Consider the following 22,974-nt stretch of genomic DNA (forward strand, 5'->3'; position numbering starts at 1 on the left):
AAGACCCAAACTTCCTGTAAAAAGAAAGGTCAGACTCAGTCTTCGGACAATGGCAGGAAAAGAACGACTTCTAAGCATCGGCGTCTGGAGCTGTGTAGCTGGGCGTTTTGTATTCTCTGGAGGCTCGTCTTGCAGCAAGGCCTTCTAAAGAGAAGGTGCGGTCATCGTGCGGCCGTGGTGACATCATAATCCTCAGCACGGCATCTCAAGGGTTAGAAATAAGAGTCAGATTGAACCAGTGTGAAATAATGCCAAGGATAAAGTGTGTAGATCAGAACATGTGCAATCAATCTGCAAGCTGGAACCGACCCGCAGGGCTACTGGAAGGATTAAATGAGTTAATGTAAAGTGCTCAGTAGAGCACCTGGCACAGAGCATGTGATCAATAAATATTCGTATTAATATCTGGTGTGAAATGAATACGCACTGCAAAAATGACTAATTCTTCCTGGGAATGTGGTGTCAGGACATAATAATAATAGTTGCCACTTAACTAGGACTCCTCGTGTGCTCAGCCTTTACATAATGATCTGTTTTAATCCTTGACACCTGTGGCAAAGTTATTTTTCCCCATTTGAAAGAAATGGAAGCCAGGCTTCAGCCACATTAGGCATCTTATCCAGGGTCATGAGGCTAATTGATTAAGAGGTTGGATTTTAGAATCAAACAGGTCTGGCTTCGAATTCCAGTTCACACACTTTCTGTGTGACCTTAAAGATGTCAATCTCTTTGTGCCTCAGTTTCCTAGTCTGTAAAAGAGGGTAAGGAAATACATTCCTTAATGACATGCTGTGAGGACTGAGTTAATGTATGTAAAACACTTAGCACAGTATCTAGCACATTCCAAGCACTTAATTGTCATGCACACATAGACGTATGTATGTATACATTTGTGTGTGTGTGTGTGTGTGTGTGTATGAGGGATTTGAAGGATGAATAGGTGTGTTTGTCAGGTGGATAAAGGAGAGAAATCTCAGGTTAAAGTAATTGCAGGGCTAAAGGCCCACATTGATCTACCCACCCCAAGGCACAAGAAATCACTGGCGGGCTATGGCAGGACAGGGTAGTTTGGAAGGAAGGAGTCGCTTGTAGTTAGACGGAGACAAAGGGTCAAGGTCCTCAGGCCTGAGAGGAGAAACCAGAGTTTGGAGAAAGTGGCTCCCCCGGCCAGCCGCCCGCTCCCAGCCACGGACCCAACGGCTTGGGAGAGTTCGCGACCCCGCCCCCACCAAACCCAGCCAATGAGGAAGCCCTCCACGGGGCGTGGCGTTGCCAGGCGACCGAGTGGGCCCCCGTATTTGCAGTTAGCCGCGGCTTTCGCTCCCTCTCCGCGGGCGCTCAGCCTCAGGATGGGTGTCTGCGGGCCCCTCCATGGGCCCCCCTCAGACTTTGTCAGTAGAGTTTTATTTTTTTAGTTCATATTTTATTTTTGTTTCTAGAAGACAAAGATATCCCCTTCCCAAACGGGGAAAAACTCATAAATGTTTGTGACTGTCTAAAAAGTAAGTCCAGGCTTGCCTGACTTCACCCTGCCGGGACTTCCTTATTCTGTTGGTGGGGAGCCCAGAAGACTTGCTTTCCCATTCCTCCCCAGTCAGAAACCTGTCTGGAGTCTGTGTCTTTAGGACCTGCGAGTCGGGGAGAAATTGCTGGAGCCCCTGACACCAGTGACTGCTGAGGTAGAAGATTCTGGAAGAAAACACACAGACACACACACACATCTTCCCTGGGGGACACAGGGAAGCCTGAAGGATTTCCAAGATGACCAAGGTACCAGCCACCAAGAAGATACAGAGTTCCCCTGCCTCGGGGGCCCTCTGGCCCTTTTATGCCTCAGATCTTCTAACGCAGGTGAGTCTCCCCTCTCTCGTGAAAGCAGTCGTGTTTTCAAGACGAAAAATAGGAATTAGCCTCCAGACCAACAAGGGCCGACGGGGCGGGGGGGGGGGCGGGGGAAGAAGAATCACAGTGTAATTAAATTGTCGGGAGACATCTCCTTTGCTATCAGTGGTTGGTTACTCGTGAAGACTGAAAACGCCAGCCAGAACGGGGAGCTGGGCCATCCTATTAGCCAGTAATTCCAAAGTGATGGAATAAATCGGCAGTGACACTGTAGAACATCAGGAAAAAATTAAGATGAATTGTAGGTTTGCCATCGAAGAAATTATTTTCGGAGGTCCGCTGGGCTTAGGGTATGTGCACATCCTTTCTCTTTGTGGAGACTACGGTGTCAGACTTTGGGGTTTGAAGCCTGACTTTGCGTCTCAGCATCTATTGAGATTAGACACATTGCTTAGCATGTCTGAGCCTTTATTTGCTCGTGTCTGCAAAATGAGAACAGGAACACCAACTCGGCAGAAACAGTGTGAGGAGTAAGATACGGAAATTGTTCATGGAGATGCTGACACTTGATAATGTGTATATGGGACAAGAAATACTGTTGTTGGTTTGAAAGACAGAGAAAAACCAGTATGTGTTTAGTGTCGGAGTCAAGTTGTTTCTGTTTTTAAATGATCACAACTGGGCAGGCCTGTTAGGTCTCTGTGAAGTGTGTCTTTGTTATTGTATCTGTAAACGCCCATATCACCACTAATTGGCCAAGGTAGCTGAACAGTGGGAGAGGGTCAAAGGCAATTACTGGCCCACAGCGGTCCACGCACAGTGGCATATCTTGTGGCTCAAGGTCCTGCCCTAGGAAGGAGGGCCTGGGGGGAAGTCAGGGCACAGAAGAGAAACTCACCCGTGCTTACGTGGTGGTCCAAAGTGTTCCTGAGCTTATGTTGATATTGCCTAGAATTGACACAGCTGTTTGCACCCCTCATTGCTCAGCCCTCTTAATGAGCTCACTCTTCAAGATGCAGTCTTCACGTGTCTCCTTTTGTCTCAGAAAGTTACCCGGAAATGGGTTTTATCCAGAGCAGCCCCCTCTGGGAACAAACTTCCCAGCATAGCAGTGGGGGAAGGGAAGGAAGGAAGGAACAAGGAATGAGGTAGAAATTTCAGAAGCAGCGACGTGAGCATGTGGGCGGTGGACCCAAATAGCCTGGCTTGAACCTTGGATCTGCCTCTTGGCAGCCCTGTGACCTTGGGCAAGTTACGGAACTTCTCTGCTTCAGTGTTGCCGTCTGTAAAATGGGAGTATCATAATACCTGCTCATGGGATTGCTGTGAGCCTTCAATGATATGTCCAAAACTCCTGAGAATAGCGTCTTACACATAGTTAGCACTTCCTAGATTTTCGTTACATGGTTTCATTCGTTTAGCAAACACTTACTGAATTTCTGTTGTGTGCTAAATACCTGCTCTTGTGAAAAGGGTCACAATCAGTAGTGTGTCTGTTTGGGATGGGAAGTAAAAGAGATAAGAAACATTATTGTAATGCAGGATGATTAATGATGTGCAGGGGATGTATCATTGGGTGTGGTGGGAATGCAGAGGACAGGTAACTCAGACTCGTGTGTGGGGCGAGTGTGGGGGGAGATTGGGGAGGGAAGAGGTCATGTAGCCAAGTAAATGCAATAGAGTTTTCCATCTTGGGTTAGAGGGATTGAGGAAGGTGGAGGAAGATGCAGAGGTTGAAATGATCATCTCTTTCTGGAGAGGAGGATAGGCAGGACTCCAGGAGGTCAAGAGATGGGAAGCCGGCTTCCAGGGGCTGTTGAATAAACAAGACCTCAGGCGCAAAACTCACGGAAATCCTGCTGCCCCCGCCTCACTGGCTAGAAAATAATGAAGACCCTAGGGTGTCCCTGGCTCACATTTGAAGTATCGCGCCTTCAGAAATTGCAACTTTTTAGAGCTACCGTAAAACGTCGATTAATCTAAAGCAGACTGACTAGAAAGTGGCCAGTCACAAGAAAATATGTAGAGATTAGCATCAACTTCTGGTGTAAATCACACTAAGAGCAAATTGCAGTTTTATTGGTGTAACACACGAATACCAGTGGCGATACCGATGATGATGGTTGCCATGTATTGAATATTCACCACGTGCCAGGTTCTGAGCTCAAGTCTTTTTTTTTTTTTTTTTTTTTAAACATCTTTATTGGGGTATAATTGCTTTACAATGGTGTGTTAGTTTCTGCTTTATAACAAAGTGAATCAGCTATACATATACATATGTTCCCATATGTCTTCCCTCTTGCGTCTCCCTCCCTCCCACTCTCCCCATCCCACACTTCCAGGCTGTCACAAAGCACCGAGCTAATATCCCTGTGCCTTGCGGCTGCTTCCCCCCAGCTATCTACCTTACTACGTTTGTTAGTGTGTATATGTCCATGACTCTCTCTCGCCCTGTCAAAACTCACCCTTCCCCCTCCCCATATCCTCAAGTCCGTTCTCCAGTAGGTCTGCGTCTTTATTCCTATCTTACCCCTAGGTTCTTCATGACATTTTTTTCCCTTAAATTCCATATATATGTGTTAGCATACGGTATTTGTCTTTTTCTTTCTGACTTACTTCACTCTGTATGACAGACTCTAGGTCTATCCATCTCATTACAAATAGCTCAATTTCATTTCTTTTTAAGGCTGAGTAATATTCCATTGTGTATATGTGCCACATCTTCTTTATCCATTCATCCGATGATGGGCGCTTAGGTTGTTTCCATGTCCTGGCTATTGTAAATAGAGCTGCAATGAACATTTTGGTACATGACTCTTTTTGAATTTTGGTTTTCTCAGGGTATATGCCAAGTAGTGGGATTGCTGGGTCATATGGTAATTCTATTTGTAGTTTTTTAAGGAACCTCCATACTGTTCTCCACAGTGGCTGAACCAATTCACATTCCCACCAGCAGTGCAAGAGTGTCCCCTTTTCTCCACACCCTCTCCAGCATTTATTGTTTCTAGATTTTTTGATGATGGCCATTCTGACTGGTGTGAGATGATATCTCATTGTAGTTTTGATTTGCATTTCTCTAATGATTAATGATGTTGAGCATTCTTTCATGTGTTTGTTGGCATTCTGTATATCTTCTTTGGAGAAATGTCTATTTAGGTCTTCTGCCCATTTTTGGATGGGGTTGTTTGTTTTTTTGTTATTGAGCTGCATGAGCTGCTTGTAAATTTTGGAGATTAATCCTTTGTCAGTTGCTTCATTTGCAAGTGTTTTCTCCCATTCTGAGGGTTGTCTTTTGGTCTTGGTTATGGTTTCCTTTGCTGTGCAAAAGCTTTGAAGTTTCATTAGGTCCCATTTGTTTATTTTTGTTTTTATTTCCATTACTCTAGGAGGTGGGTCAGAAAGGATCTTGCTGTGATTTATGTCATAGAGTGTTCTTCCTATGTTTTCTTCTAAGAGTTTGATAGTTTCTGGCCTTACATTTAGGTCTTTAATCCATTTTGAGCTTATTTTTGTGTATGGTGTTAGGGAGTGATCTAATCTCATACTTTTACATGTACCTGTCCAGTTTTCCCAGCACCATTTATTGAAGAGGGTGTCCTTTCTCCACTGTACATTCCTGCCTCCTTTATCAAAGATAAGGTGTCCATATGTGCGTGGGTTTATCTCTGGGCTTTCTATCCTGTTCCACTGATCTATCTTTCTGTTTCTGTGCCAGTACCATACTGTCTTGATTACTGTTGCTTTGTAATATAGTCTAAAGTCAGGGAGCCTTATTCCTCCAGCTCCTTTTTTCGTTCTCAAGATTGCTTTGGCTATTCGGGGTCTTTTGTGTTTCCATACAAATTGCGAAATTTTTTGTTCTAGTTCTGTGAAAAATGCCAGTGGTAGTTTGATAGGGATTGCATTGAATCTGTAGATTGCTTTGGGTAGTAGAGTCATTTTCACAATGTTGATTCTTCCCATCCAAGAACATGGTATATCTCTCCATCTATTTGTATCATCTTTAATTTCTTTCATCAGTGTCTTATAATTTTCTGCATACAGGTCTTTCGTATCCTTAGGTAGGTTTATTCCTAGATATTTTATTCTTTTTGTTGCAATGGTAAATGGGAGTGTTTTCTTGATTTCACTTTCAGATTTTTCATCATTAGTATATAGGAATGCCAGAGATTTCTGTGCATTAATTTTGTATCCTGCTACTTTACCACATTCATTGATTAGCTCTAGTAGTTTTCTGGTAGCATCTTTAGGATTCTCTATGTATAGTATCATGTCATCTGCAAACAGTGACAGCTTTACTTCTTCTTTTCCGATTTGGATTCCTTTTATTTCCTTTTCTTCTCTGATTGCTGTGGCTAAAACTTCCAAAACTATGTTGAATAAGAGTGGTGAGAGTGGGCAACCTTGTCTTGTTCCTGATCTTAGTGGAAATGCTTTCAGTTTTTCACCATTGAGGATGATGTTTGCTGTGGGCTTGTCATATATGGCTTTTATTATGTTTAGGAAAGTTCCCTCTATGCCTACTTTCTGGAGGGTTTTTATCATAAATGGGTGTTGAATTTTGTCGAAAGCTTTCTCTGCATCTATTGAGATGATCATATGGTTTTTCTCCTTCAATTTGTTAATATGGTTTATCACATTGATAGATTTGCGTATATTGAAGAATCCTTGCATTCCTGGAATAAACCCCACTTGATCATGGTGTATGATCCTTTTAATGTGCTTTTGGATTCTGTTTGCTAGTATTTTGTTGAGGATTTTTGCATCTATGTTCATCAGTGATATTGGCCTGTAGTTTTCTTTCTTTGTGACATCCTTGTCTGGTTTTGGTATCAAGGTGATGGTGGCTTCGTAGAAGGAATTTGGGAGTGTTCCTCCCTCTGCTATATTTTGGAAGAGTTTGAGAAGGATAGGTGTTAGCTCTTCTCTAAACGTTTGATAGAATTCACCTGTGAAGCCATCTGGTCCTGGGCTTTTGTTTGTTGGAAGGTTTTTAATCACAGTTTCAATTTCAGTGCTTGTGATTGGTCTGTTCATATTTTCTATTTCTTCCTGATTCAGTCTTGGCAGGTTGTGCATTTCTAAGAATTTGTCCATTTCTTCCAGATTGTCCATTTTATTGGCATAGAGTTTCTTGTAGTAATCTCTCATGATTTTTTTTATTTCTGCAGTGTCAGTTGTTACTTCTCCTTTTTCATTTCTAATTCTATTGATTTGAGTCTTCTCCCTTTTTTTCTTGATGAGTCTGGCTAGTGGTTTATCTATTTTGTTTATCTTCTCAAAGAACCAGCTTTTAGTTTTATTGATCTTTGCTATTGTTTCCTTCATTTCTTTTTCATTTATTTCTGATCTGATTTTTATGATTTCTTTCCTTCTGCTAGCTTTGGGGTTTTTTTGTTCTTCTTTCTCTAATTGCTTGAGGTGCAAGGTTAGGTTGTTTATTCGAGATGTTTCCTGCTTCTTAAGGTGGGCTTGTATTGCTATAAACTTCCCCCTCAGAACTGCTTTTGCTGCATCCCATAGGTTTTGGGTCGTTGTGTCTCCATTGTCATTTGTTTCTAGGTATTTTTTTATTTCCTCTTTGATTTCTTCAGTGATCACTTCATTATTAAGTAGTGTATTGTTTAGCCTCCATGTGTTTGTATTTTTTACAGATCTTTTCCTGTAATTGATATCTAGTCTCATGGCGTTGTGGTCAGAAAAGATACTTGATACAATTTCAGTTTTCTTAAATTTACCAAGGGTTGATTTGTGACCCAAGATATGATCTATCCTGGAGAATGTTCCATGAGCACTTGAGAAAAATGTGTATTCTGTTGTTTTTGGATGGAGTGTCCTATAAATATCAATTAAGTCCATCTTGTTTAATGTATCATTTAAAGCTTGTGTTTCCTTATTTATTTTCATTTTGGATGATCTGTCCATGGGTGAAAGTGGGGTGTTAAAGTCCCCTACTATGAATGTGTTACTGTTGATCTCCCCTTTTATGGTTGTTAGTATTTGCCTTATGTATTGAGGTGCTCCTATGTTGGGTGCATAAATATTTACAATTGTTATATCTTCTTCTTGGATCGATCCCTTGATCATTATTTAGTGTCCTTCTTTGTCCCTTTTAATAGTCCTTATTTTAATTTTTTTTTTTTTTTTTTTTTTTTTTTTTGTGGTATGCGGGCCTCTCGCTGTTGTGGCCTCTCCCGTTGCGGAGCACAGGCTCCGGACGCGCAGGCTCAGCAGCCATGGCTCACGGGCCCAGCCGCTCCGCAGCATGTGGGATCTTCCCAGACCGGGGCACGAACCCGTGTCCCCTGCATCGGCAGGCGGACTCTCAACCACTGCGCCACCAGGGAAGCCCTAGTCCTTATTTTAAAGTCTATTTTGTCTGATATGAGAATTGCTACTCCAGCTTTCTTTTGGTTTCCGTTTGCATGGAATATCTTTTTCCATCCCCTTACTTTCAGTCTGTATGTGTCTCTAGTTCTGAAGTGGGTCTCTTGTAGACAGCATATATAAGGGTCTTGTTTTTGTATCCATTCAGCCAATCTGTGTCTTTTGGTGGGAGCATTTAGTCCATTTACATTTAAGGTAATTATCGATATGTATGTTCCTATTTCCATTTTATATATTGTTTTGGGTTCGCTACTATAGGTCATTTCCTTCTCTTGTGTTTCGTGTCTAGAGAAGTTCCTTTAGCATTTGTTGTAAAGCTGGTTTGGTGGTGCTGAACTCTCTCAGCTTTTGCTTGTCTGTAAAGGTTTTAATTTCTCCATCAAATGTGAATGAGATCCTTGCTGGATAGAGTAGTCTTGGTTGCAGGCTTTTCTCCTTCATCACTTTCAGTATGTCCTGCCACTCCCTTCTGGCTTGTAGGGTTTCTGCTGAGAGATCAGCTGTTAACCTTATGGGGATTCCCTTGTGTGTTATTTGTTGTTTTTCCCTTGCTGCTTTTAATATGCTTTCTTTGTATTTAATTTTTGACAGTTTGATTAATATGTGTCTTGGCGTGTTTCTCCTTGTATTTATCCTGTATGGGACCCTCTGTGCTTCCTGGACTTGATTAACTATTTCCTTTCCCATATTAGGGAAGTTTTCAACTATAATCTCTTCAAATATTTTCTCAGTCCCTTTCTTTCTTTCTTCTTCTTCTGGAACCTCTATAATTCGAATATTGGTGCGTTTCATGTTGTCCCAGAGGTGTCTGAGACTGTCCTCAGTTCTTTTCATTCTTTTTTCTTTATTCTGCTCTGCAGTAGTTATTTCCACTACTTTATCTTCCAGGTCACTTATCTGTTCTTCTGCCTCAGTTATTCTGCTATTGATCCTATCTAGAGTGATTTTAATTTCATTTATTGCATTGTTCATCGTTGCTTGTTTCATCTTTAGTTCTTGTAGGTCCTTGTTAACTGTTTCTTGCATTTTGTCCATTCTACTTCCAAGATTTCGGATCATCCTTACTATCATTATTCTGAATTCTTTTTCAGGTAGATTGCCTATTTCCTCTTCATTTGTTAGGTCTGGTGGGTTTTTATCTTGCTCCTTCATCTGCTGTGTGTTTTTCTGTCTTCTCATTTTGCTTATCTTACTGTGTTTGGGGTCTCCTTTTTGCAGGCTGCACTTTCGTAGTTCCCGTTGTTTTTGATGTCTGTCTCCAGTGGCTAAGGTTGTTTCAGTGGGTTGTGTAGGCTTCCTGGTGGAGGGGACTAGTGCCTGTGTTGTGCTGGATGAGGCTGGATCTTGTCTCTCTAGTGGGCAGGTTCACGTCTGGTGGTGTGTTTTGGGGTGTCTGTGGCCTTATTATGATTTTAGGCAGCCTCTCTGCTAATGGGTGGGGTTGTGTTCCTGTTTTGCTAGTTGTTTGGCATAGGTTGTCCAGCACTGTGGCTTGCTGGTCGTTGAGTGAAGCTGGGTGCTGGTGTTAAGATGGAGGTCTCTGGGATATTTCCACCGTTTAATATTATGTGGAGCTGGGAGGTCTCTTGTTGACCAGTGTCCTGAAGTTGGCTCTCCTACCTCAGAGGCAGAGCCCTGACTCCTGGCTGGAGCACCAAGAGCCTTTCATCCACACAGCTCAGAATAAAAGGGAGAAAAAGTAGGGAGAATTAGTAGAAGTATGAGTAAAGAAAGAAGGAAAGGAGGAAAGGAAGGAAGGAAGAAAGAAGCAAAGAAGGAAAGAAAGGAGGGAGGGAGGGAGGGAGGGAGGAAGGAAGGAAGGAGGGAAAGAAGGAAAAAAGACAGAAAGAAAGATGATACAGTAAAAATAAAATAAAGTATAATATAGTTATTGAATTAAAAAATATTTAGAAAAAAAAAAAGGGACGGATAGAACCTTAGGACAAATGTTGGAAGCAAAGCTATACAGAGAAAATCTTACACAGAAGCATACACATACACCTTCACAAAAAGAGGTAAAGGGGGAAAAATCATAAATCCTGCTCCCTGAGACCACCTCCTCAATTTGGGGTGATTCGTTGTCTAAAGGAGGGAAGGAAGGAAGGAAAGAAAGAAAGAACGAAGGTAAAGTATAATAAAGTTATTACAATTAAACTTAATTATTAAGAAAAAGAATTTTTTAAAAAAAGTCATGGACGGATAGAGCCCTAGGACAAATGGTGGAAGCAAGAGTATACAGACAAGATCTCACACAGAAGCATACACGTACACATTCACAAAAAGAGGAAAAGGGAAAAAAATCATAGATCTCGCTCCTAAATTCCACCTCTTCAATTTGGGATCATTCCTTGTCTATTCAGGTATTCCACAGATGCAGGGTATATCAAGTTGATTGTGGAGCTTTAATCCGCTGCTTCTGTGGCTGCTGGGAGAGATTTCCCTTTCTCTTCTTTGTTCTCACAGCTCACAGGAGCTCAGCTTTGGATTTGGCCCTGCCTCTGCGTGTAGGTCGCTGGAGGGCGTCTGTTTTTTCGCTCAGACAGGACGGGGTTAAAGGAGCCGCTGATTCGGGGCCTCCGGCTCACTCAGGCGGGGGGTTGGGGGATGGGGGAAGGAGGGGCACTGCGTGCGGGGCCGGCCTGCGGCGGCAGAGGCAGCGTGACGTTGCGGCAGAGGCCGGCGTGACGTTGCACCAGCCTGAGGCCCGCCGTGCGTTGTCCCGGGGAAGTTGTCCCTGGATCCCGGGAACCTGGCAGTGGCGGGCTGCACAGGCTCCGCGGAAGAGGGGTGTGGAGAGTGACCTGCGCTCGCACACAGGCCCCTTGGTGGCGGCAGCAGCAGCCTTAGCGTCTCCCGCCCGGCTCTTGGGTCCGCGGTTTTAGCCGCGGCTCGCGCCCGTCTCTGGGGTTCGCGCTTTTAGCCGCGGCTCGCGCCCGTCTCCGGAGATCCCTCAAGCAGCGCTCTTAAACCCCTCTCCTCGCGCACCAGGAAACAAAGAGGGAAGAAAAAGTCTCTTGCCTCTTCGGCCGGTGCAGGCTTTTCCCCGAACTCCCTCCCGGCTAGTCGTGGTGCACTAACCCCTTCAGGCTATGTTCAAGCCGCCAACCCCAGTCCTCTCCCTGAGCTCCGTCCAAAACCAAAACCCGAGCCTCAGCTCGCAGCCCCGCCCGCCCCGGCGGGTGAGCAGACAAGCCTCTCGGGTTGGTGAGTGCTGGTCGGCACCGATCGTCTGTGCAGGAATCTCCCCGCTTTGCCCTCCGCACCCGTCGCTGTGCACTACTCCGCGGTCCCGAAACTCCCCCCTCTGCCTCCCGCAGTCTCCGCCCGCGGAGGGGCTTCCTAGTGTGTGGAAACTTTTCCTCCTTCACAGCTCCCTCCCACTGGTGCAGGTGCCGTCCTTATTCTTTTGTCTCTGTTTTTTCTTTTGCCCTACCCAGTTACGTGGGGAGTTTCTTGCCTTTTGGGAGGTCTGAGGTCTTCTGCCAGCCTTCAGTAGGAGTTCTGTAGGAGTTGTTCCACGTGTGGATGTATTTCTGGTGTATCCGTGGGGAGGAAGGCGATCTCCGCGTCTTACTCTTCCGCCATCTTCAAGGTCCCCTCCCTGAGCTCAAGTCTTAACATGTGATATTTCCCAACCATCCAGAACACTTGGAGGTATGAACTGTCACCTCCTCATGCGATAGATGGCAATACCAAGGCCCACTGAGGACAGGTCCTTTACCCAGGGACACCCAGTCAGCAAGGCACAGAGCAATGGTTCGAGATCAGAGTTCTCTGGCTCGAGAGTTCAAGCCCTCCCTGCCTCACCGTGCTAAGCAGACGGTGATAGTGGTTAGCACACACCACGGCGGATGCAAAGGGAAGGTGTAAGGCATACTCACTGGCTTCAGATAGTTTTCAGGTTTGTTGGTTGGGGGCAGGGCAGGGGTGGGGAACAGAGGAATGCCACATAAAAAGAGAGTAACAGAGGCCGGGCAGCCAGGTAAATGTCCAGTGAGGAGTGATCCGAGGAAGGATCTGGCTTCTAGAGGAGGAAGGTGAGGCCAGCTGGGCTACGTGGTAATGCCACTTCCTGTGAGTCCACCGTGCGCTGGTGTAATAGGTGACGCTTGTGGGGAAACCCCCAAAGGGTCCTGCAGCCCACTGAAGCTGGCCATTTTCCTTCTCATGGGGACGGAAGTTGCTTTATCATAACTAATGTTATGATGGGACCCTTCCTTGCATGGCATCTTCATGTGGATTTTTCGATGGAAGGGGTATAAATGATGTATGCAAATCCCCTGCTTGAATGTCTTTTGTTGAGGAAACCTTCTAGCCTGCCCTAAGTCGGGCGCCCTAATCTGTTTAGGGAGTTGCTTTTCCCTTTGTTGCCCAAGGAAGCAAAAGAGAAATCTAATGGGATTAGCCATAGGGGAGGGAGGGAGCAGGGCATGTGTAGATTATCATGGACCCACATTTTCTTCTTTAGAAGAGACTAAAAAAGAGAGGGGCACTTAGAACACCCCCTCCATGTTCTAGAATGGAAATGCGGGAACGGCGTTTGGCAAAAACTCTAAAGGTGTGGAATCCTTTACATAAGCTCTGTCTTTTGGTGGCAGAGAGGAAAGAAGCATCCTTAGTTTGGGCAGATCCTGAAACAGCCAGGAACTAGACTGGGTGCTTTGGTGATATCCTAGCTTAGTGATTAAAAGAGGAGGTTCTCAAAAATTATTTTTTTTTTAAAAAAAGGGACTTCCCTGGTGGCACAGTGGTTAAGAATCCGCCTACCAATGCAGGTGACTCTGGTTCGATCCCTGGTCTGGGAAGATCCCACATGCCTCGGAGCAGCTAAGCCCGTGAGCCACAACTGCTGAGCCCACGTGCCACAACTACTGAAGCCTATGCGTCTAGAGCCTGTGCTCCGCAACAAGAGAAGCCACCACAGTGAGAAGCCGGCACACCACAACAAAGAGTAGCCTCCACTCGCCGCAACTAGAGAAAGACCGCACGCAGCAACGAAGACCCAGTGCAGACAAAAATAAATTAATTAATTAAAAAATAAGATTCTTCAGCAAACAACATGGGTTCAGACCCCCAACTCTGACACTCAGCTATGTGGGGGGCCTTGAGCAAATCAGTGCCTCTCTGTGCCTCAGTTTCCTCCTCTGTGGAACACATTGTGTTTTATCTAAGACATCTTCCGTTTCAAGAGGCGTCGCAATATTGTGTGAGCGCCACTAAGAAAGAAAACTCTACTGATTAAACTAGGACCTACTTTCAATTATAAGAAGCGCCCCAGTGTCAGAGATGTTGAAACGGGGAAAGAAAATGTTCATCTTAGAATGGATGAAATCCAGCTAAAAATGCTTCTGTCTCATAGGGTTCTGTGGGGATTAGGTGAGTTAATAAGGGTAAAGCTCTCAGAACAGGGCCTGGCCCAGAGTAAATACTATGAAATGTTAGCCATTGTGACATGGTGTGGTTTGATCTTTTAATTGACTCTGTGATAGAGGTGTAGTTATTACCCCCTTTTGCATCTGAGTAGACTGAGGCTTGAAGAGTGCCAGGGTCTAGTTCTCTGCTGAGAGTTAAGTTGGCAGGTTCAGGGAGGAGGGGGAATGCTATGCAGAGTCCCGTGTACGGAGAAGACCTTGGCCTGAGCATCACTGACCCCCGTCCCCTACCATCCACCCTCTTATCACCCCACTGCCACCACCCCTATGGTGAGAATGGAGTTACTCAGAGTTCAGCCCCCTATCCAGCTGGTCTGCCTGGAATCAGAAAAGGAAAGGTTTCCCCCAACAAGAGAAACCTCGACTCCCAGCACAATACACGTCACCGCAAACATGAAATGATTTTCCTCCTTGTCCAGATAGGAGAGCTTGTGGCCTGAAGATGTAAGAGGTGAGTCATTGGTCTTTGTTCCAAGTGGGCTCAGTGCTGGGTAATTTCTCTGGCCTCTAATCACGGAGACTGCACCCCACCCCGCACTGAATCAATGATTACCTTGGAATATAAAATAAAATAAAAGATCTGACAACCACTTGAGATTCAGTTCTGAAGAATCCGAGCCAACTGCACCTTCATTTTTATTGTGACTCAGGCCAGGAAAATAGTAATGAGCCCTTTTCTGTGTCCAAGAGATTCTTCTGGCTCCATTGTTACTGCATTGAGACAATTGCAGAATTTAAGCTGTTGCTTTGTTTTGTTTTGTCTTCTTTATGCCCTGGCGCTTTGGACTGGTGATGCTTGCCTTGGCAAATCTTGCTGTGTCTAATTGCAGGCCCATCTGACAGTCGGCTCCCTCCGTGATAAGTCAGGGTGCGGGGAAGGCGTGTGTTCATTACCTCCCGACACAGGAAGAATGATAGGCACTTTCTTTATGCCGGACAAAATGAAGCGAGCTCTTTCACTCATCTGCGAAGAGGCAGCTGCTACGCATGGGGAGGTGAGGGCGGGGAGAGGAGTGGTTGAAGAAACACATCAGAGAGCCTAGTTGATGTGATGCAAACCTAGTGACCAGGTAGGAGCTCTGCCTTTGAAATCAGACAAGGTGGGCTCGAATCCCCTCTTTGACACTAATATGAGGTTCTGTGAAATGGGCTGAATAATAATAGGATCCGCTACATACATCTTTTGGAAGGATTAAATAAAATAATGCATCTGAAATACTGAGCACAATACTTGGTACACAGTGAACTCCCCAATAAGTGATGACAGTTATTATTATGAGTCAGGCTCCTCTCTTCTCTGACTGGACACATGTGCCTCCATTACCATTTTGAAGACGTAGCCCAGATATGAAGTCTGGAGAAAGCTGAGTATTAACTGTAAAGTCACAGAAGGGGGATCCCTCATTAGTGAGGCCAAGTCCCAGTTTAAGGGTAGAGGAGAAGAAGCAAGTCTAGGGATATTTTTAAGAACTAGTGTGAGAGTATATTTTTATGAAGGATAAAGTGCCTTGCAGGAGAGAGTTCATTCTGATGGCAGAAATGCTTGACCCAGTTAAAAAATCCTAGTTGTAGGAAAGCGAGTGCCCCAGCATGATTTAAGTCCCTTGGATTTAACTTTCAGCCCAGTCGCATTGCTCATGTTTGAATCCCATTGAGAATCAGCAGGAAGTAAGAAAAAAGGAAAACCCTGTGTACCAATTAGGAGCATTCTTGGCTGCAAGTAAGAGAAAAACCGAAAAGCAGTGACATAAACAAATGTGAATTTATTTTTCTCACGTAAGAAGTCTGGAGCTGTATACCTGCCAGCATTGGTTCAGGAAGACCTCGCTAATGTTGGGACTGGCAGGTTCTTTTCCTTCATGGTCACAGAATGGCTGCCCCATCTCCAGCCATTACATTCATATTCTAGTAGAAAGAGGAAAAAATGGAGGGTAAGAGCTATTTTTGCCCCTTTTATGAGGCAAATGAAATTTGCCTGATTTCCAGGCAATCCCAGCATATTTCCTCTTATGTCTCATTTGCCAGAGCAGTGTCCTGGACTTTTCTTAACTGCAAGAATGGCTGGGAAAATGTGTATCTAACCTGAGTGTGGAAAGCAGGGGCAAGAGACAGGTGAAGGTATTGGAGATGGGTGTCTGGTTGACGAATCAACAATAACTGGCACAAATGACTTCACAAAAAATCAGAAATTGGGGGTCCCAAGCAATACAGTAACCTAAAAAAGAGAGACATCCCCTAGCCTGCACCACAACTGCTTAGGAATGTCAAGGGCACTTGTCCATTGTGATACTTTATTTATTTATTTATTTATTTTATAGAAATTTATTTTTTATTTTTGACTGTGTTGGGTCTTCGTTGCTGCGATCAGGCTTTCTCTAGTTGTGATGAGCAGGGGCTACTGTTCGTTGCGGTGCGCAGGCTTCTCCTTGCAGTGCCTTCTCTTTGTTGCGGAGCACGGGCCCTAGGCACGCGGGCTGCAGAGCGCAGGCTCAGTAGTCGTGGTGCACGGGCTTAGTTGCTCTGCAGCATGTGGGATCTTCCTGGACCAGGGCTTGAACCCATGTCCCCGCATTGGCCACCAGGGAAGCCCCACAGTAGTGCTTTAAAAAACAGCACAGAATCCACCAAAGAGCTGTGGGGGTCAGGGCAAGGGTAGAGGCTGCCAAAAGAAACATTCACTCATTCACCTGATATTTTACTGAGCTCCAGGTACGTGCTAAGCATGATACTAGGTGTCGAGGAAGTGAAAAGACAATAACATGGGACAACCTTCCGGAAATTCTGAAAAATACAGGGAATAACATGGAGAGCCAAGACAGTGGAATATGCACCACCTTTATTCCTACCCTCCTGTGTTTTCACCGTTTGGGGAGCAGGGGGCTTGAAGAATCTCTGGTTAGAGAAGCCTTTGCACAACTGTAGAAAAAGACCTTTCTTGGCCCCCTTTCAGCATTCCTGCAGCCTCTAAACGACTCAGCCATCAGCTGTTAAGTTCAAAAGCTGCAGGGCTTTCCTGGTGGTGCAGTGGTTGAGAGTCCGCCTGCCGATGCAGGGGACGTGGGTTCGTGCCCTGGTGCGGGAAGATCCCACGTGCCGCGGAGTGGCTGGGCCCGTGAGCCGTGGCCGCTGAGCCTGCGCATCCGGGGTCTGTGCTCCGCAACGGGAGGGGCCGAGGCGGTGAGAGGCCCACGTACTGCAAAAAAAAAAAAAAGAAAAATTCAAAAGCTGCAGAATCCATGTGGGGTTCGGTGGCTAGTAGCACTTACATAAAATCTGACAGAAGCCAATTAAACCTTGCTTGGACTGAACAAATCAACATATTTTTCTCAGAGATCTTTCTGACAGTTAAATTCAAAATCATAATCACCAGTAATGGGATACCTTCTATCATGAGATGGTGGCATTTTCCCTTCTGAATTCCTGTTTTCAAACTCTGCCGAGAAAATTCCTTGCGGGCTTAACTTTGATCTAATGTACTTCTGTCTAAGTTGGAATTTATGCAGTAGGCAGTTTTATTTAATAACTCAAAAATTAGCTATATCTGGGGCTTCCCTGGTGGCTCAGTAGTTGAGAGTCCGCCTGCTGATGCAGGGGACGTGGGTTTGTGCCCCGGTCCGGGAGGATCCCACATGCCGCGGAGCGGCTGGGCCCGTGAGCCATGGCCGCTGAGTCTGCGCGTCCGGAGCCTGTGCTCCACAACATGAGAGGCCACAATGGTGAGAGGCCCGCGTACTGCAAAAAAAAAAAAAAAAAAATTAGCTCCGTCTGGTGATCTACTTGCAAGCCTGGAATTGCCTTGGGATTTCTGGATTTCACAAAGTGGGAAGATTATACAGCTGGGATGGTTTCTGGAATGGGTTCAGTATTGTCAGGGGCTTCAAGGGGTCCGTGGTTGGCTGTAGCTCAGTAGCAGAAAAAACAGAAAGTGACGTCCCATTGTAGCCTAGTACAGGGTCAAGGTCACCTTCTGGGGTGTCTATTAAATATGTGTGACAGATGTTTTAGAGGCATTAATATGAATCAGACTTGGGGGCTTCTTTCCAGAAACCCACAATTCTGTTGGAGAGAAAATTCATAAATAACCATGAGTCAAGGTGGCAAATAAGTACCAAAAAGAAAGGTGAAAAATATTTAAGAGCTTGGAGATAGAAACAAGTTCTATCATAGGAAGAAAGGTACAGTGAAGCCATCTGATCTGCATCTTCATCGTTGGCTGGATGTGAACTTGGGGTGATATGAGACACTGAACCGTGGCTGGAACTTATTTTCTCATGCGTCAGGATGAGGGGGGTGTATTGCCATTCTCCACCAGGGAACAAGTTCTTTCTTGGTACCCTGTCTGACTAAATGCTCTCCCACAGAGCTCCGGTAGATAAATCTTTACATACTCTCCTTCTCCATACACAAAGTTATCCAAGTTTCTACCCTGGAGGGTTGTCACATTAGGGAGGACTTAGCTCCATGAATTCCCATTAAACCTTTCAATAACCAGAAAGCTCTAATGTTTTACTTCTTTTAAGAATTTGAATTTCAGCAGAGTAGGGTTTCTCAACCTTGACACCATTGACATTTGGGACCCATAGGCTGTCCTGTGCATTGCAGGATATTGACAGCATCCCTGGTCTCTAGCCATTAGATGCCAGTTGTGACAACCAAGAATGCATCAAGATATTACCAAATGTCCCCTGGGGGCCAGAGTCGTCCCAGGTTGAGAACCATGGCAGTACAGGGCTACTGAAGTCCTGAATACCTTTCCCCAGCTGAATGCTTATCTGATGGTGAAACATTCCCCATTTAAATAAATGATGCCATCATGTACCCAATTGTTCAGGCAGAAACCCGAGCTTCATCTTTGATCTCTTGTGTTCAAACAGCTGCCTCAGGGCAGGTGCTCTATGCACACTGCCTCCTTCCCCAAAGATGCTACCTGATCCAGGACGCCCTTGTCTTTAGCCTGGGCTGTTCCACCAGCCTCCTAACTGCCCTCCTTACCTTAACTCTGACCTTCATCCAACCCATTCTCTTTCACTGCAAGTGTCATTTCCCTGGTTAAAACAATTAATGGCCCTCCATTGCCCTCTAAATGAAGATTAATATCTTTAGTAAGGTTTAAAAGGCTCTCCATGATCTGGTCTCTGCCAACTTTTCCAGCTTCATCTTTCATTACTTGGTCTACTTGGAAGCCATACTGGTTTTGGAGGGTGCCATGCCTTACATCTTCTTCCTCCTTCTAGAACATTGTCCCCTCCCCCAAACTATGGCTTTCCATGGCAAGATATTTCCAGGGTTCTGAACAGTGGTGGGGTGGGTGTGGCCCTTGCCCGGAACTAGGAGTTCTGACCCAAATATCAGCTCTGTCCCTACCTAACTGTGTGACTTTGGGCAAATCACTTAACCTCTCTAGTTTCTTGATATTCATATGCAGAACCAGGAACTCTAACGTAGCAGTTTGGAGGCTCCCTCCTTGCCGTATGACTCTAGAGAGCAAATAATGGCTACCACTTATTAAGCATCTATTGTGCACCTGCTGTGTTCTGCATATATCATTAAAATTAACTCCTCAATCCTGTGGGGCAGATGCTGTCATTGTCCCTGTTGGTAGAGATGAGGAAGCTGAGGCTTGGGGCAGTTTTGTAACTTGCCCAGAGATACCCAGAAAGTAGGTGATGGAGTTAGGATTTGAATCCAGGACCAACTAACTAGAGAGATCCTCTGTGCTCTTAAGATCAGCCTGGTTGACTGCAGTAAGAAGGGGCACTAGGCAAGTATCTCTCTAAAAGGGGTGTCTGCTGGCACAGTTTTTAAAGGCTCTGGCAGAAAAAGGAAAGTGCCAATTTTAGCTGTAGGCGATGCAAACAAGAATGTGACTGCTTCGCCCGTGACCACAGACAAGGACATTTGCATTTTCTTGAGCTCTTGCTAAAATATGCCAGTGAGCTTTTCTGGAAGAGAAACACAGCTAAGGACGAGGCAGGGAGGGGGAACCCCTGTATGTGGTTTAGATGCATCTTTCTAAATAATGCTCATTTCAATGAAGATTTATAAGCCATTTCTAATTAGAGTCACATTTCTAAGAAAGGCGTATTTTGATGCTGGGTCAATACACTGTCAAGGCCTGCTGGATAAAGCGGTGAGGAGGACAGGCCCAGCTAATGAGGAATGAGGTTCTGGGGGTGTGTGGCTGAGATGCTGATGATGGTAAATTGCTTAATTGGGTTGAATAATTTGGGTAAATATCTAGTTAAATGGATTTAGTCTGAATCCAGGCTCTGACCTGCTGCATTTTTTATCTTCTATCAAAAATAACATAAAATAAAATACCCCGACTATAATTGTCTGTTTATTTGTCCGATTCCACCCCTAGGCTTGGAGTTCATTGAGGGAAAAGACCCTGCCTTGCTCACAGTTCTGTACCCAGAGCCTAGCACAATGCCTGGCCCTGGGTAGGAGTTCAATATTCTCTAGCCTCTATTCTCAGGACCAAGGATAGCTCCACATGCCAAGTGAGGCAACACATCCCTTGGGTAACTGTAAATTCCACCTGGACAAAGTCCACAAATGTTTTATTCGCAGATACAGCCCCAGCATGTGCTGGGTGCGCCATAAATTGGGAGAGCACGCTAACACTTGCTGTGTGTGTGACCGTGGGCAAGCTTACTCTCTGTGCCTCAGTGTCCTTATCTCACGTACGGAAGTAACAGTTCTTGCTTAGGATTGTTGGGAGGATCAATGAGATAATGCTCCGAAAAACCCCTGGCAGATAGTAGGTGCTCATTGAATGCCATCTCTTCATATTTCCACTTAGGAATCGAAGCCGTTAGCTCCCCAAAATATCAAGCATTAAAACATTTAAATACTGACATTTCCAGAGATGATGACTCTCATGCCAGTCATTTTTTATACATTCAGGAAAAGGCAGCCAAAAGGGTAACATGACTAAAGTGTATTATTTCCAAGAGCCCTTGAAGAAAATGCCCAAGAGGCAATTAGCACATAGCTGTCGCCTATGTTGCTATTGCTTATTGGCTGATTCCATCCTCTCCTAATCAAACTGCTTCTCTGATATTTTTAGACCTTTTTAAAAAGTCCTCTCAAAACTCGGGAAGCAGTGCTTGTTGACACATACCAAGGAATCTGCGAGAACATGAATCTGACATTCTCATAGGGAATGAGAAAATGCTGGAAGTGGGGGAGCATTCTTCAGCGTCCATGGGAATTAGATTAGGCAGCCCGGATGATTCTTTAACCCTAACTAGCCTCCTCACCTTTTCCCTTCCTGCCTCAGACTAAACAAATAACCCTCCTTGTTCCCTTTTTGTGCAGCTCCAGGGCTTGAGATTTAAATTGTCTCAATAAAGAATAATTGTTGAGCTTCCTTGGCTGGCCAGACGACCCGTGTCAGGGTTGATTGACTTATAGCACCTGCGCCGTGGATCATTCCAGGCTTTGAGTCGTGGTTCTGTTGCTGCTCAGCTGCTCTGTGACCTTAGGCTCTCTGCTTCACCTCTCTGATACTAAGCTTTCTCACCTGTAATTAAATCTTGTGAGGATTCAAGATAATATCCATAAAGACTGGGTCCAAATTATAACTGAGATTGATCTATGATTAATGTTACTCCACCTTTCAGTGCTTTATAAATCCCCCATGTTATGTTGTGCATAATGCCAACATCAGTTTTTTCTTTTTCTTTTGTCAAAGAAAGATGGTCCAGTATGGAGAGAAACTACGGAGAAAAACTATCTCCTTGTGAATTGTCATTCTCCCAAGGTTTTCCTGTGGATAGTCAAATGAATCATGCCTTTGTATCCTCCATGAGGTTAAAAATGATGTTGATGCTTTGAAATTACATATATGGGGTACTATTTAGTCATGGTGATGATCATAGAAATAACTGGTATGACTGGTTGATTACTGAGTGTGTGCCACGAGCCAAGCACTTCCGTGAATTGTCCAGTTCCATTCACTCCACAACACTAAGAGGTATGCAGTGTTAACCCCATTTTGCAGGTGAGGAAACTAAGGCCGAGAGAGCTATTCTCCACCTCTCCAACCTGCCTCAGAAGCACTCCTCAGCCTGTCTCTGTCCTCTGGGTTTTCCAGGAGGGTGTCAGAGACCAGCTTGCTGGTCCCCTAGCTGCAGGGGTCACATTTTAAGCTCTTGAGCATCACGGAGGCCGATCTTTTATTCGGTTTGAAGTGAAGGATACAGCATCCTCCTCCCTTTGGGGTCAGGATTCAAAGCATCTCAGCAGCTGCTGTCAAAGAAATCACTTCCTAAATCCCTCTCTCCCTTCCCACTCTCTGTTTTTATATTCTCAAAGTAGACACCAATCGAGGGTCCCATTCTTCTACAGCTACCTCAGAAATTCCTTCCAGGTGGTCGTTCTCACCTTCATTTGGAGTCTGATGTCTATGGCATCTTTCCTCAGTCTATACTCTCCTATTACCTATTTTACTTGTTATTCTACCGTTTACTGAGAGCTCACGGTGCGCCAGGTGATTCACAAACATTACTGTGAGGCCTCATTACAACCCGTTGAGGAAGGCGTTGTCACCTCTATTTTATAGCTGAGAAAACTGAGGCTCAGAGACAGAAAGTGACTTGTGTGATGGAGAAGCCGAGACTCAAAACCGGAGCAGTCCGGATCCAAAGTCCCATTTTTTTTTCCCTCTCTGCACAGTGCCCAGACCTGCTAATATTTGCTGGGATGGAGTGTTGGCTTCGCTTTCAAGCCCCCAAATTCAGTTCCAGACCACGCTCCCCCAGCCCACATCCTCCCCGTTGCCAAAGCCTTTCTGAGCTCATCAGAAGTTACAGGAGTGTTCTGGGGGAGGCTGTCACGCTGTCCCCAGAAGTCACATCAAATGCAGCCATCTCACGGCTCCTCACAGAACAAGGTGTTCCTTTACTTCCTTTTTGATATTAGAACACGGTCCTACTGCAAATTGACTTGAAAGGAAGCCAGACCTCATGGCTCCTTGTCTGCCTGTGAAGGAAGAGAGCCGCTTCTGGCACCTAAAGGACCTAGATTTAATCCATGGTAGGGGCCTTAATGAAGGGGGTGGGGAGGTTGGTCAAAGGTCAGACACCCCCTAAGCACCCAGCCCTCATTCAGGGAAAATCAAAAAATGTCACTCCGCAGAAAGCAGTTTTTATTTCATTGCAGGTTTGGAGGCTGTGCATTAAATTTCTCTCTCTGTCCCCTCTCTCTCTCCTCTCCTTCCCCTCTGCTCTCCCCACCCCTCTCCGCTTTGCATCGTGACACCTAACAGTATTTGTTAGCTCTTCATATGTTTCCTTTTAGCTTCTTT

The 22,974-nt window shown here is 45.1% G+C and overlaps 1 protein-coding gene across 1 annotated transcript in view; it reads left to right on the plus strand.

Moving 5' to 3' along the window:
- The first annotated feature begins 1,761 nt into the window (after positions 1–1,761).
- Positions 1,762–22,974, plus strand: part of CCDC60 (coiled-coil domain containing 60) — a 177,752-nt gene continuing 156,539 nt past the window's right edge. Inside the window, exon 1 of the mRNA XM_065889531.1 lies at positions 1,762–1,851. Coding sequence (XP_065745603.1) covers positions 1,762–1,851 — 90 coding nt within the window. The remainder of the gene's footprint in view (positions 1,852–22,974) is intronic.

The sequence above is a fragment of the Phocoena phocoena genome, chromosome 13 (assembly GCF_963924675.1).
Source record: "Phocoena phocoena chromosome 13, mPhoPho1.1, whole genome shotgun sequence".
NCBI classification, from domain to species: domain Eukaryota; kingdom Metazoa; phylum Chordata; class Mammalia; order Artiodactyla; family Phocoenidae; genus Phocoena; species Phocoena phocoena.